This window comes from Mirounga leonina, unplaced genomic scaffold (assembly GCF_011800145.1).
Source record: "Mirounga leonina isolate KUSES-001 unplaced genomic scaffold, KU_Mleo_1.0 Mir_129, whole genome shotgun sequence".
NCBI classification, from domain to species: domain Eukaryota; kingdom Metazoa; phylum Chordata; class Mammalia; order Carnivora; family Phocidae; genus Mirounga; species Mirounga leonina.
In genome coordinates, this window is record NW_023270323.1 from 41,389,990 (window position 1) to 41,406,397 (window position 16,408).

Below are 16,408 nucleotides of genomic sequence, written 5' to 3' on the forward strand. Positions count from 1 at the left end.
CCTCAATGGAAGACTTTCTACCCTTCCATTTAGCATTTTATAAGAATGTTAGGTTTAGGGATGCCTGGGTGGCTCAGTCGGTTAAGCGTCTGCCTTCGGCTCGGGTCATGATCCCAGGGTACTGGGATCGAGTCCCACATCGGGCTCCTTGCTCAGCGGAGAGCCTGCTTCTCCCTCTGCTTCCTGCTTTCCCTGCTTGTGAGCTAACAAAATCTAAAAAAAAAAAAAAAAAGTTAGGTTTAGCACTTAAGTATTTATTTCTGGATGGTGGGATTGCAGGATCCCAAGGTGAAATGTGGGATCATTTATATTAATATTCTCAGTTTTTGAAGCAATGAGTCTCTATTAGTTTCAAAATCAAATATTAAGATTTTTTGTTTTTTGTTTTTAAAAGAGAAAACATTAAGTTTAGCCAGTTTAGATAAAGAATTGGTTCGAAATTGGCATGCAGTTAACATAGTTTTAAACTGACTTGTATTAAGGTCTGTGAGTGAAATCTGTTCCATTTTCAGACTAGTAACCAGAGGACCACTTAGTCCACTCAGACTTATATTTAGGATCATTAAAAATATATTAGGGGTTGCTAACTTTGGCTTCATGCTCATGTGAACATCTTGTTCACTACCTGCCTCAAAGTTCATTTCTCTATTATTTACTCTGCTTTTGTAACTCAAAGTTAAACTTTGATATAGCAAATATCTCACAAGAACCTCCATGTGGGTTTTCCACTGTATTGGGTATATAAGAAATTTAAGAAAAATTCTCACTCATTGATTTACAAGTACATTGACATTTAATTTTAAATGGTTCTTAGAAGTTTTTGGGTTGGCTTGAGGGGAAAATTCAAACATATCATTTCTCTATGCTGTATTAATGAGACTAATTGTAACAAAGGACAGAAAAACTTCCAAAAGGAATGTGGGGAACTAATTAATCACTGTATAATTCTGGATTTTCTTCCATTTATCCATAAGAGAAAAATGCACGATTAACTAAATAAATGTATTTGGTTTGAAAATGTATTAATTTTCCCTCTTGGAAACTCATATATAATGTCTTTTTGCTTGTTTTACATATGCTGGCTTTTTTTTTTTTAATGCTGGCTTTTTAAAAGTAGGTATCAATTCACAGCAGGTGACAAAGTTCCAAGAACATACCAGTTTTGAGTAAACTATAAATATACTCCAAATAATTCAAATATGAAATAACTAGGACAAGGAGAATATAACATGATATATTCCAACTCATGAAGATCAAGTTTGAAAGGGCAATATGACTTGGGTCTGTGTGTTTAAAAAAAAAAAGAAAATCAACTGAGAAATTGATTAAAACCAATTGTAGGCAACTTGGGGTGGGGAATCTTACCATATCCAGAAATTCATAAAACACTTGAAAAAACAAATATAAATTTAATAATAAACATTATGGTCAGGCTGTTTTATTAAGGAGGCAACCACACATACAAGTTCAGCTATAGAAATGTTTGCAAATCAAACTTCATGTGATCTAAAAGGACCATGCGTAATGTCAAAAATGGATGTCTGTACATTCAATAAAAATTTAAACATACATAGTCTAGATCATTCTGGAGTTATACAAATGTCTGGGGACACATGTATCTAATTTCCTTTCAAAAAAACTCTTATAAAAGTGATATATTGAGATAATTTTAAAAAGTATCTGACAATTATGAATGGTCCCCAGTTTTACAAAATGTGATTTCCAGGGCATGAAAACTGAAAAAAGTCAACTCTTCAGAGAGTGTTTTATATTATACAAACAAGTTCTGTAGAAAAATGATCCAGCAAATGCTTGAGTTAAGAATATTTATATTTTTTCCAATTTTTTACACTTTTATTAACACACTTACAAAAAAATAACATTCAAACACTGAGAAAATTAAATAACTTTGGAAGCAGAGCTCATAGCTTTCTGCTTACATATAAGTGACAATTCTGGGCTGTTGGCACAGAAAAATAATCAACATTCATAAAACCCTTACTACTATATATCAAACATAAGTTAAAATCATAGGCACTAGTTTATCAAATCCACATTTCTTCTGTAAGACTAACCACAGTGAATCCTTAGATATTCCCAAACAGAAAAATTGGCAACACACAAAGGCCGTCTAGTGAAAAGGCAATTTTTCTCTTTAGGAACCTAAAAGCCAATAGTCTGTGGTTGTACAACCGCAGGTAAAATAATGCTTTACCCAACTCAGACCCAAATACGTTTCTAACAAGTGATGAAGCATTTTAATAAAAAAAAAAAAATAGACATTTTTTTTCTGATGCAGCCATTTAAAAACAAAGTTAAATAACCTGAATACTCCTTTTGAAACAGATAATCTAACTTAATGTAATGGGTGTTTCAAATAGAGTTAAAATTCCTTGTAATTATTAGATTGCAGCATATTTTTCTTTTGCAATGTTGCACTGAAACTGAGACCTATTTTGTTTTGTGTACGTATGGTTTTAAAAAGAGACAGTGGCTAGTTCTTTCTTTTCCTTAGATTTTTACATGAGTTACCCCCCACCCAAAGCAGATGCTTTATCTTCCTCTGAACAGCAACATTTTTTAGTTCATCATCATGTGGAATTCTGGCGCCGCCCTTCCCTGACCCACACCCATCACCCTCAAATTCAAGGATACAATTTCTCCCTTGCATTATACACCAAAATACATTAGCACTGGCAGTTTAAATCTCCAGCTGCATGTGCTAACTGAATGACTCCCTATTGGTCAAGCTAATAAAAAATACCATGGTGTCACGGCAGAATTGGGGCCTTGGTTTTAAACATTTTATCATTCTCTCAACCTATCAACCTCAATGCTATCCTGAATATCAAGTCTCTCACTTGTCTCTCAATTTCTTTTGCCAACTTACAGAATGTCTTTGACTAACAGGAAATGAATTTATGTTCAAGTCTCTAAAATCCTTTAGGTAACCTGACTGCCAATATTTCAGAGCCATTCAAATTAAGTATTTTAAAACAGACCTCACCATGAAAAATGAGAAGCCCGCTGAAGGAAGTTTTAGTCTGGTAATTGTCTAATAAAACCAAAATAAGTGATTTCCAGGATATACATAAGGGCCACTAGAGAGCAAGTATTTAACAGATTAGAGTCATATGTAGTGGGTTTCATTTGTTACCAAAAATGTAAAAATTAATGTAAGGCAGAATCCAAGTCAAAAGGGACAGTATTTTCAAACGAGGTTTTACACAGTTACCTAGTTTAAAGTGGATCAACTTAAGTAGGATTCAGCAGGCTCTATCTTCCTACCACATAATAGACCATTGTGTCAATTAATAGTAACAATACAACTGTCATTACCAGAGATTTTATAAGTTAAGTGCATAGATTTTTTCCCCCTCTCTCTCATGGTATGGTATCGTTCCAGGTTGTAAGCACTGAGGCGGTGTTAGTTATATCAAGAATAAAGACATACTACTTGCTCTTTCCTATCATGGAAACCTGCTAATAAAAAGACAATCTCTTAGTTCTGTAACAGATGTAATAGCATGTGAAGAAGTCGGCTTCAATAGCAAAGGCTATCTTTCCTGAGCCAGGAGCTATAAAGTTTAGAAAGATTGTACAACTGATATTAAGCCCTTTTGGCAATCAAAACAAACACGCAGAAGTCCGATATGTCAATGCAATACAGTGGATGCACGGTGTAACGTTATCTGATGGTGGTGATATGTGAGCTACATCCAAAACTTAAGATTAAACAAAATGACAGTTTTTCTGATACATCAGGTATCATGTTTGAAATCTCTAGCCTAGATTTCTTCCCACCCCCATCCTCCCTTCCATCTCAATTTCGTTTCTTGGAGTACTAGTGAAATACTAGTGAAACATTTTAGATAATTAGTCAGAATATTAGTTCTCATTAACACAAATATTTATTGATGCTATTTATACAGTAAATTAGGTTGAATGTGAAGTTTTGGATAGCTTGAATTCACCATTTTCTTGTGCACAAAGGTATTCTCTCATTTACAAATGGGCATTTCTCTTTGGCATCCATTAGTTTTTTGCCCAGATATTGGCCTGTCAAATATTTAAAAATCAACTTAGTTTCTACTAAACAAAACTAAATGTGATTCCATGGAGACTGATTGTATGATTACCAAACACATCTGATGTTAAATGTCATTAAAGTGCTGCTTGATCATCTCTGTCAGTTTGTGCTAATTAAGACAGAGAGGGCTGGGATTTATAAACCCCAAGAGTCTTATCTGAACAGTCTGCATGTAAAAGTTGTCTTTTAGCCTGGTGAAGGGGTATCCATGAAGCTGTGGGCCTCTGCATTCCCATCTTTGCTGGTCAATAGCAGCCATCTTTCCAACTGTCATCTTTCATGCTACCATAGGTTTTAGGAGCTGGCAAGGATCTGAAATAAAGCAATTTTATAAAGTGATTTGTAAGGCTTTATGAAACATTACCATACTATCTCCCACATATATTAATTACTTTGCAGGTGGCATCCCGATCCAATGAAAGCTGTTCCAGGGGACTACTGAGATCAAAGCTCTAAACAGCCTATTAGCACAATTGTCCCACACCTGGCATTTCTAACTTTCCAGGTGACTTCACTAACATCTTTTTGTTAACACAGCTACTATAGAAAAGAAAGGAAAAGACTGTTTCATCTCTTCCAACAGCATGGATCACCAACATTTTAATTAATTAATTAATTAATTTGAGGGGGGCAGAGTGATGAATGTGACAGTAGAGACTTAGTGTCACCATCACTTTGAGAGGCAAAATGACAGTGTTTAAATGGACTTTTAAGTCAGACATACTTAGAACTGAAAGCCTTTAGTTGTGTAGTCTTAGGCAAATTACTTAACCTCATTAAATTTCAATATTCTCCTCTGAAAAACACGGATAATAACAGTTTAATATTTATGTTATTGTAATGTTTAATGTTACTGTAAAAATTCAATAAGGTACCTGTAAGTTATTTAGCACAGTGCATAGCAAAAAGCTGTTGTACTCTACTACTGAATTCAGAAATGTAATACATTTATCTTAGAATGAAAGAGATATGGGTAATTCAGTTTAAATGCTTACAAGATGAAAGCCATTTTTTTCCCCATGCAAATAAATATTTAAAGTTTAAGTATGCTTGGACTCCTAAGTTTACTGATGGTGGTAATCACATTCCTGAAAGGCAGATACTACGATTACACAGATGCATGGTTCCCAGCCTGGCTGGCCTCAGAATCACCTGAAGATTCAACAGACAAACAAAAAAATTACCCACAGATTTTGGCCTTCATACTAGATCTACTCTCTAGGGGTAAAACTTAGGCCTCTACATTTATATAAATTCTACAGAAGATTCTGAACTATATCAAAGTTTGAAAACCACCCTCCTAGATTATACTCAGATTTGGTAGCTAGAAGTTTTATCTTAAATCTCACTCTAGGTTCTAATGAGCTTCTTTATCTTTACTGAATAACATATTCAAAATGAACAAATATCACAACCAAATTGAGTGGTTCTAACAATTTTTTTCTAGGAGTTCTCACTGGTGCCTAATCATGTTAGGCATCTGTGTGAATTTTATCTGACCAAAGTGGAATGACACCCTTGTATCTTAAATGACGATTTCTGTAAAACAACAAAGTCACGTTTTATTCCAATTCTACTAAGACTCTAATGGGAACCCATTAGGACTCTCTAGGTTTGCTACCACGTGCTGTGATAAGCATAATTCTAAACTACCCACTTTCCTATGCTCAAGATTGTTTCAACAGAACATCTGTCACTTACCTGCGAACAGGCTGTGCAAGTTTGCTGCGAGGCACTGGTATACCCCCAGCAGAAGGGGCACTGGGTCTGGGCAAGCCACTTCTCATCGCGGTTGTCCCTGCAGGTCTGGTTAGAGTAGTGCTGTTGATATTGTTGGGAGGATTTGCTGGGACTGTGTTCTGAACCATGGGAGGCCCAGGTGAGGAGGTGGTCTGTGTGAGCTGTGTTGTTTCTTGGCTACCAGGAGAACCAGAGCCATGGTTACTAAATGCTTTTACTGGTTGCCGGAGAGCCAAAGGAGATGGTGCTGCAGGGGAGCGGAATTTGCCTGGAGAAGGTACTGCAGAATAGCAAAGAAAAATCAATGTTTTTAGTAGAAACTAAGTGTAAGTGAAACCAGTGCTTTATATTACACTTGATGACTAGGCCACCAGTATATCTGTATTCATGAAAACTTGCTTTACAGAAATGCAAAGAATAAAGAATATTTCTGGCTAACAAAACAAAACAAGATAACTGTAAGTCCTAAATAACCAAGTCCTTATTCAGAGGACTGCAACTATCCTTCGTTACAGTGTTTTAACTATGCCAGCTAGGAATCCACAATACCAGAAGAGAAAAGGCATTCAGGAATCTATTTCACTGTAGCAACTAATCTGGGCCACATTCTAGAAATGGAATAACGGTTGACTACCACATGGTTGACTAGAATTTGAAACATACTCTCCCTTCAAAAAACCATTCATGTAAACATGTATCAAGTATCTGGTGGCTGTACTTCAAAGTCCTATATCATCTACAGTGTAACTTAAGACTTGGAAATAAAACATTAAAAACAAAACAGAACAGCTTCTACTGTTGTGCTTCACCAAATAGAGAAGTTATAAATCTAAGGGCATATCAAGATGTGTATGAAGGCACAGGATAAAGATGGTACATTCTTCTGGAATGTCAATTCTATAAGTTAAAACACTTTTAAGTTAAAATAAATACTGATACATGAAAGAATAAAATGTAAAATTTGCATTGTTTTAAGCCAAAATAGGACTACAAATAAATATTGTGGTTATTCCTTAACATTATAAGTTCTGCTCTCCTAGGGGACACATTCATTGTTCCCTGTTTGTTTGGTTTAGCTAAGTCACCTCTAAAAGGGCATCAATTTTAGTTTCTTCAAATGTCCATGAATGGATACACCAAATGTAAATAAAAAAATATTACCCTGACCTGCTTATCTAACAAAGAATTTGGGAGGTGAAGAGAATGGGATGTGGAAGGAAAGAGGGAGAGCTGGATCAGAGACAGAACCAGGTCACCCTATTCTCTCTCAACCTCTATCAGGTTGGGGAGGACTGAAGGGAAAACCTTGGTCTTAAGACTCCAGAAATGGATTATTCCACACAACTCCATCTTCTTCACTTCTACTAATCTGTCTACATGGTAATAGGTAACAGTAAGGTCTGCCACAGTAGCGGGTAGGAAAGGAAAAAATGGATGGCCACTATTTTCTTCTGCTGAGAGAAAGAAGAGAGGATACACTTTAGCTTCAAAACTCCCAAATGGGAAATTCCTCTTACCATCCTTTCAATAATGTTTTTTATACATAGCCTCCTTCCTTCCCAACTGATCTTTCTTGCCTTCTGTTTAATTGAAGTCCCAAATGTCAGCATCTCTGTACTTAAGATATGTTAGGCCCCAGTACTTGATAGGCTCAAATGATCTCTGCTTGGCTTCAAAAACATTAGAGCCATGATTCTCAAACTTGACTGTGCATCAGAATCCCAAGGAGCTTTTTAAAAAAGAATACAGAAACCCAGGCACCACCTCCAGAAAATCTAGTCCAGAATGAAACTCAGATATTTATATTAAAACCACCACAGGAGCTTCAAGCCATGATGTCAAAACTGGGAAGGGGGTTACCTTCCTACCTGTAAACACCTGTACAACTGGACAAAATATACGAAACAGTTTTCAAATATTGGACAACAGGCAGTATAAAACTATAATTCTGGAGAAAAGGAAAATAAATGTAGTGAGCCTTGTGAGCACACTGGCTTTTTGGGGGGGAAGGAGATGCTTTTTGGAATGTAGAGCAAGGAGGATCCTGAACAGATCAAAGTTATCTTGCTGAGCTGAGAAGACAAAAGCTGGAATTTGAGGAGAAGAGTACCTTAGAAGAGGGAGCCGCTCCAGAAGACCTCCATAACTCAGCTGAGGAGTCTACTTGAATCCTTGGCTAAATACTGTGCTACGCATATACCAAATGAAGTTCCATGAGACTGAGCAAAGGAAGACTGAAATGCTGTAAACTAAATGAAGCCTATTACTTGAAAATAAACTATAATAAGTTAAATTTGCAAAAAAAAAAAAAAGATATATGAAAAATAAGCCAACAATAAAAATAAAATGTAATATTAAAGGCACTCAGCTATTCTAGAACAATAAAGGGGGGGGCAAGGATCTGAATGGACAGAGAGAGAAAACAAACTGAGAGATGGTAGATGTTAAACCAACTATACTGATAACTGCATTAACTATGAATAGTAATCACGCCAATGAAAAGGTAATGATTGTTGGTACCCACAAGAGAGAAAGAGCTACATGCTATCTAAAACAAACATTTTAGAGAGGACTTTCCAAGACAGTGGAGGAGTAGGAGACCTTAGTTTTGTCTGGTCCCAGTAATTCAGCTAGAGAGCTACCAAATCATTCTGAACACCTGTGAACTCACCTGGAGATGTAAGAAAAGAATTGCTGCAATTCTACAAATAGAAAAGCGACCACTTTCTGCAAGAATGACAAGACAGAAAAACTCACCTCAAAAATGAGAACAAGAGGCAGTACTAACTACCAGGGACCTAATCAGTATGGATATAAGTAAGATGCCAGAAACAGAGTTCAGAATAATGATTATAAAGATACTAGCTGGGCTTGAAAAAAGCACAGAAGACACTAGAGAATCCTTTCTGGAGAAATAAAAGAACTAAAATCTAATCAAGTCTAAATAAAAAAGGCTATTAATGGGATACAATTAAAAATGGAGGCCCTAACTGCTAGGCTCAATGAGGCAGAAGAGAGAACTAGTGATAGAGAAGACAAAATGATGGAAATAAAGAAGCCGAGAAAAAGAGAGATAAACAACTACTGGATCATGAGGGAAGAATTCAAGAGATAAGTGAGATCATAAAGCAAAACATTATTAGAATAATTGGGATCCCAGAAAAAGAGGAAAGAGAGGGGCAGAAGGTATACTGGAGCAAATTATAGCACAGAACTTTCCTAATGTGGGGAAGGAAATAGGCTTCCAAGTCAAGGAGGCACAGAGAACCCTTCAAAATCAATAAAAATAGGGCAACAGCCCAACATTTAATAGTGAAACTTGCAAATCTCAGAGACAAAGAGAAAATCCTGAAAGCAGCCTGGGACAAGAGGTCTGTAACCTACAAGGGGAGAAACATGAGGTTGGCAGCAGACCTTTCCACAGAGACCTGGAGGGCCAGAAAGGACTGGCATGATATATTCGGGTGCTAAAAGAGAAAAATATGCAGCCAAGAATACTTCATCCAGCTAGGATGTCATTCAAAATAGGAGTGATAAAAAGCTTCCAGGACAGAAACTAAAAGAATTTGTGATCACCAAACCAACCATACAAGAAATATTAAAAGGCATCCTTTAAGCAAAGAGAGAGCCCTTACAGGTAATATAATGCACTAAATTCAGATCTTTCAATAGTTAATTCTGAATGTAAATGGGCTAAATGACCCAATCAAAAGACACAGGGTATCAGATTGGATAAAAAAGACTCATCGATATGCTGTCTGCAAGAGACTCATTTCAGACCCAAAGACACCTCCAGACTGAAAGTAAGGTGGTGGAAAACCATTTATCATGCTAATAGACATCAAAAGAAAGCTGGGGTAGCAATCCTTGTATCAGACAAATTAGGTTTTAAACCAAAGACTGTAATAAGAGATAAGGACACTATATCATACTTAAAGGGTCTATCCAACAAGATCTAACAATTGTAAATATTTATGCCCCTAACATGGGAGCAGCCAATTATATAACCCAATTAATAACAAAATTTAAGAAACACATCAATAATAATATAATAGTAGGGGACTTTAACACCCCACTCACTGCATGGATAGATCATCTAAGCAGATCAACAAGGAAACAGGGCTTTGAATGACACAATGACCAGATAGACTTCACAAATATATTCAGAGCATTCCATCCTAAAGCAATAGAATACACATTCTTCTTGAGTGCACATGGAACATTCTCCAGAATTGATCACATACTCAGTTACAAATCAGGTCTCAACTGGTACCAAAAGACTGGGATCATTCCCTGCATATTTTCAGACAACAATGCTTTCAAAGTGAGACTCAATCACAAGAGGAAATTTGGAAAGAACTCAAATACATGGAGGCTAAAGAATGAATGGGCCAACCAGGAAATTAAAGAAGAATTAAAAAAATTCACGGAAACAAAGGAAAACACAACTGTTCAAAACTTTTGGGATGCAGCAAAGGCGGTACTAAGAGGGAAGTATATAGCAATAAAAGCCTTTCTCAAGAAACAAGAGAGGTCTCAAATACACAGCCTAACCTTACACCTAAAGGAGCTGAGAAAGAACATCAAATAAAGCCTAAACCCATCAGGAGAAGAGAATAAAGATTAGAGCAGAAATCAATGAAACAGAAAGCAAAAGAACAGTAAACAGATGAATGAAACTAGGAGCTGGTTCTTTGAAAGAATAAGGTGGATAAACCTCTGGCCAGACTTATCAAAAAGAAAAGAGAAAGGACAAATAAAATCATGAATGAAAGAGGAGAGATCACAACCAACACCGAAGAAATATAAGAACATTTTATGAGCAACTATACACCAACAAATTAGGCAATCTGTAAGAAGTGGATGCATCCCTAGAGATGTATAAACTACCAAAACTGAAACAGGAAGAAACAGAAAACGTGAACAGACCCATAACCAACAAGGAGACTGAAGCAATAATCAAAAATCTCCCAACAAACAAGAGTCCAGGGACAGATGGCTTCCCAGGGGAATTCTACCAAACATTTAAAGAAGAATTAATACCCTATTTTTCTGAAGCTATTTCAAAAAACAGAAATGGAAGGAAATTTTCTAAACTCTTTCCATAAGGCCAGCATTACCTTGGTCCCAAAACCAGACAAAGACCCCACCAAAAAGGAGAATTACAGACCAATATCCCTGATGAACATGGATGCAAAAATTCTCACCAAGATACTAGCCAATAGGGGGATGCCTGGGTGGCTCAGCTGGTCAAGAGGCTGCCTTCAGCTCGGGTCATGATCTCAGGGTCCTGGGACTGAGTCCCACGATGGGCTCCCTGCTCAGTGGGGAGTCTGCTTCTCCCTCTGCCCTTCCCCCCACACGCACACACACGCACTCTCTCAGGTAAATAAATAAAATCTTAAAAAAAAACAAACTAGCCGGGCGCCTGGGTGGCTCAGTTGGTTAAGCAACTGCCTTCGGCTCAGGTCATGATCCTGGAGTCCCGGGATCGAGTCCCACATCGGGCTCCCTGCTCAGCAGGGGGTCTGCTTCTCCTTCTGCTCTCTTCCCTCTCGTGCTCTCTCTCATTCTCTCTCTCTCTCAAATAAATAAAATCTTAAAAAAAAAAAAAAAAAACTAGCCAATAGGATCCAACAGTACTTTAAAAAGATTATTCATCACGACCAAGTGGGATTTATTCCTGGGCTGTAAATCAATGTGATACACTACATTAATAAAAGAAAGGGCAGGGCACCTGGGTCGCTCAGTTGGTTAAGCATCTGCTTTCAGCTCAGATCATGATCCTGGGATTCTGGGACTGACCCCCAAGTCAGGCTCCCTGCTCAGCAGGGAGTTTGCTTCTCCCTCTCCCTCTGCCCTTCCCCTGCTTGTGCTTGCTCTCTTGCTCTGTCTCAAATAAATCTTTAAAAAAAAAAGATAAAAAAAATAAAGGGCAAGAACTATATGATCCTCTCAGTAGATGCAGAAAACATATTTGACAAAGCACAGCATCGTTCCTTGATTAAAACTCTTCACAGTGTAGGGATAGAGGGAACATACCTCAGCATCAGAAAAGCCATATATAAAAAGCCCACAGTGACTATCATTCTCAATGGGGAAAAACTGAGAGATTTTCCCCTAATTCAGGAACACAGCAGGGATGTCCACTATCACCACTGCCGTTCAACATAATACTAGAAGTCCTAGCCACAGCAATCAGACAACAAAAAGAAATAAAAGACATCTGAATCAGCACTCTTTGCAGACAACATGAAACTCTATGTGGGAAACCCAAAACTCCACCCCAAAATTGCTAGAACTCATACAGCAATTCAGCAAAGTGGCAGGATATAAAATCAATGCACAGATATTAGTTGCATTTCTATACACTAACAATGAGACAGAAGACAGAGAAATTAAGGAGCCGATCCCATTTACAATTGCACCCAAAACCATAATAAGATACCTAGGAATAAACTTAACCAAAGAGGCAAAGGATCTGTACTCAGAAAGCTATAAAACACTCATAAAAGAAATTGAGGGACACACAAAGAAATGGAAAGACGTTCCATGCTCATGGATTGGAAGAACAAATATTGTTAAAATGTCTATGCTACCTAGAGCAATCTATACATTCAATGCAATCCCTATCCAAATACCATCAACTTTTTTTACAGAGCTGGACATGGATGGAACTAGAGGGTATTATGCTAAGCGAATAAGTCAATCAGAGAAAGACAATTATCACATGATCTCACGGATATGTGGAGTTTAAGAAACAAAACACAGTATCATAGGGGAAGGGAGGAAGAAATGAAACAAGATGAAACCAGAGAGGGGAAAAAAACCGTAAGAGAATCTTAACTATAGGAAACAATCTGAAGGTTGCTGGAGGAGAGGTTGGTGGGGGGATGGGGTAACTGGGTGATAGACATTAAGGAGGGCACGTGATATAATGAGCACTGGGTATAAGACTGATGAATCACTGAACTCTACCTTGAAATTGATAATACACTATATGTTAATGAATTGAATTTAAATCAAAATAAACACATTTTAGACATAAAACATAGATTAAAAGTAAAAGCACAGAAAAAGATACAATACACAAAACTGATCATGAAAAAGCTGAAATGTCTATAATAACAACAGAAAAAAAGATGACCATGAGAGATAGAGTTCAATGTTAAAGGGGTTGATTCAGAAAAGAATTAAGAATTCCAACTGTGTATATCCAAAAACAGATGTACAAAACACATGAAACAAACTGACATAACTGAAAGCTGGGGGGAAAAGTCTACAATTATGTATTTCAACACTATTCCAGTCTCAGTAACTGATAAAATAGGTAGAAAATCAGAAACGACATAGAAGACAAACACTACCATGAATCAAATTGGCTTGACATTTATAGAACACTCTAGTCAACTGATCACAGTTCAAACTTTCATCAGCAGGTGAATGAGTAAACCAAATGTGGTGTATTCATACAATAAAATACTACTCAGCAATAAAAAGGAGTAAACTGCAGATAAAATAAGGATGACTCTAAAAATTATGCTGAGTGAATTAAGTGCCAGACACAAAACAGCACATATTGAAGGACTCCATTTATACTAAGTTCCAGAAAAGGCAAATCTACGGGTGCCTGTGTGGCTCAGTTGTTAAGCGTCTGCCTTCGGCTCAGGTCATGATCCTGGGATGGAGCCCCACGTCGGGCTCACTGCTTGGTGGGAAGCCTGCTTCGCTTCTCTCTCCCCCACTCCCCCTGCTTGTGTTCCCTCTCTCGCTGTGTCTATGTCAAATAAATAAATAAAATCTTAGAAAAGAAAAGAAAAGAAAAGAAAAGAAAAGAAAAGAAAAGAAAAGAAAAGAAAAGAAAGGTCAAATCTAATTTATGGTAACAAAGCAGATCAGGTATTTGCTTGAGGTTTGAAGAATTGACTGGGAAGAAATACAAGGAAACTTTTGGGGATGATGGAAATGTTCTATAATTTCACTATATTGGTGGTTACATGAACGTGTGTGTGTGTGTGTGTTTAAAGTTTTATTTATTTATGTATTTGAGAGAGCGAGAGCGCATGCACAGTGGGGAGGGGCGGAGGGAGAGGAAGAGAGAAACTCCAAAGCACAGAGCCTGGTGGGACGCTGGATCTCAAGACTCTGAGATCACAACCTGAGCTGAAACCAAGAGTTGGTTGCCCAACTGACTGTGCCACCCAGGCGCCCCATGAATGTGAATTTTTGCTGAAATTAAAACTGTGTGTTTAAAATTCCACCTGAATATAGCTGACTTTAAGAAAACTCCATAAGGGACTCTACAGTAGAGCCAAGACTGAGAATAATGGCTCTTGAATCAATCATGTCCTGGTCCCCAACAACTGTTACAGTCTCCTCTGGCAGAAAACTGAAGATGTCCACAGGGCCTGAGTACACTGAATTGCAAATTCCATGATCTTCACAGAAGATTTTTTTTTTTTTAACTCTTACATAATCCATATTCCCCTTTTTATAGGTGACTGTAAATATATTTTGTCAACTTCATTCTCTAGGCCCAGCCTTGTCTCCCTTGCCAAATCAGGCTCTACCCAACTTGTTTCAGTGATTTCCTGGAGGCTTACTGGATAACCAAGGCTCTCTAATTCATCTAGCCACTACCTGAGGGTGTGGCCTGGACCTCCTCCTTCTAGTACCAACTCCAAAAAGGCCATCTTCAGTCCTAGCTTTTCCCATAGTTGGTAGTCTTTCAGCCAGGGTTTTGTTTTGGTAGAACACAGGTTTCTGATAGGAGCAAGAACAGTACAGTTCACAGGATCATAAGCTTCAAAGAGTATTCTGGAAAAGTCTGGGGAGTTGAGGAAAGATAGCAATGAGGTCAGATTAAGAGATGCACTAAGACACTGTGAATGACAATCTATTAGATGAGGGATGACCGAAGAGTCCTAGGCTTCCTTCTTATGGTGACTGATGTAAAGCCCATGGTGAAATTAGGCACTTATACCAATGAGGCTAAGAGTGTTTCATGTCTACATGATAACCTTACACATACAGGAATATATCTATAATGCTCTGAATGTCTTACCCAAACCTTATCTTGAAAATAGGCTTTGTGAAAAGCATCTTTTCTTCTGGAAAAACTTCTGACCATTTTTTGAACTGCTAATAGTAATACCAGGGAAATGATGGTCTCCTGAAATTTTTTAAAAATGTGAATTTCAGACTGCCACTGGGAAAATGGGATAGATGTGTTTTTCCCTATTTCTCCCTGGGCATGAGTATAAAGTATAATTTAAAACCCTGGGCATGATACATAAAACAGACATAAGAAAACTCTATGTGGAGAGGAAAAAGGAAGACTGCCTAGGGACCTTGAGACCTAAGGGATGACACGGTAATGAGTTGCTAGGGTTTTCTTCTTGCTACATATATCCCAAATTGGAGCTGAAGAAATTGGCAACCTGGAAAAGCCATCAGGTGTGACAGAGGAAAAAAAGCCTGCTCTCTCTAGCCAAAGAACTAGGAAAGAGAACTTTTAGATGATAACTCTTCTACTCCAGCCAAACACCACAGAAAAACTGTAGTCTTACTCTCACCCACATCAGCAAGGGCTGGTGGGGTGTCTGGACTTCTATTCTTGTGAGGTTTAACAAGGCGCCCCAATATTTTCTCCAGGAAGGTGTCAGAGAAGACAGTAATCAGATGTTCTTTCCTCTCCTTATGGGTTGGTGTCAGAGGAGGTCCAGTACAGAGTCAGGACTTTGACAACTGCTCAGTGGTAACAAGACCACCTCCACCACAGTGTGAGTGGAGACCAAGTGGGGAGCCAGAACTCCTACCTCCACCCACCTGGCCCCTCTCCCTTAGGTGCCAACAAAGACTGAGTTGAAAACCCAGCCTTCTATTTCCACCTAGCAGTAATAAAATGCCCCAAGCCTCATCCACCAAATGCCTGAGTGGTGTCAGAGAAAGACATATAAAGCCAGAAAAAACAAAACCAGAAATATAGTATCGAAAAAGAAAACCACAGACCAATCTCTCTCATGAATGTAGATGTAAAACTCCTTAACAAATTAGCAAACAAGAACTCAGTGATATATATATATCTCATATACCACGATCAGGTGGGGTTTATTCCAGGATGCAAAGTTGGTTCAAAATTTGAAAATCAATCAGTGTCATTCACCACAACAACAGGCTAAAGGAAAGTCACATGATTACATCTACTGACGCAAAAAAGCATCAACCAAATTTAACACATATTCATGATAAAAATCCTGAGAAAAATAGGAATGGGGGAACCTGAACTTGTTAAAGAACATTTAAAAAAATACACATATAACATTATACTTACTGGTGAAAGACTGCTTACCCTCTAAGATAGGAACAAAGGAAAAATATATACTCTTACCACTCTTATTCATAGTGCTGGAAGTTCTAGCTAGTGCAATAAGAAAATAAAAGGCATATAGATTAGAAAGAAACTGTCTTCATGATTGTTACATCAAAAATCCCAAGGAATACACACACACACACACACACACACACACACACACACACAAAACAACTTCTAGAAATACTAAGTCCAGTAAAGTCACA

At 37.7% G+C, this 16,408-nt stretch overlaps 1 protein-coding gene across 2 annotated transcripts in view; it reads right to left on the reverse strand.

The window, feature by feature from the left end:
- Positions 1–1,404: 1,404 nt before the first annotated feature.
- The window catches only part of SLAIN2 (SLAIN motif family member 2), an 82,973-nt gene continuing 67,969 nt past the window's right edge, over positions 1,405–16,408 (reverse strand). For both annotated transcript variants that reach the window (XM_035005021.1, XM_035005020.1), the window contains 2 exons: positions 5,792–6,110; positions 1,405–4,402 (listed from right to left, as the gene is read on the reverse strand). In XM_035005021.1, coding sequence (XP_034860912.1) covers positions 4,336–4,402; positions 5,792–6,110 — 386 coding nt within the window. In that variant the 3' untranslated portion in view covers positions 1,405–4,335. The remainder of the gene's footprint in view (positions 4,403–5,791; positions 6,111–16,408) is intronic.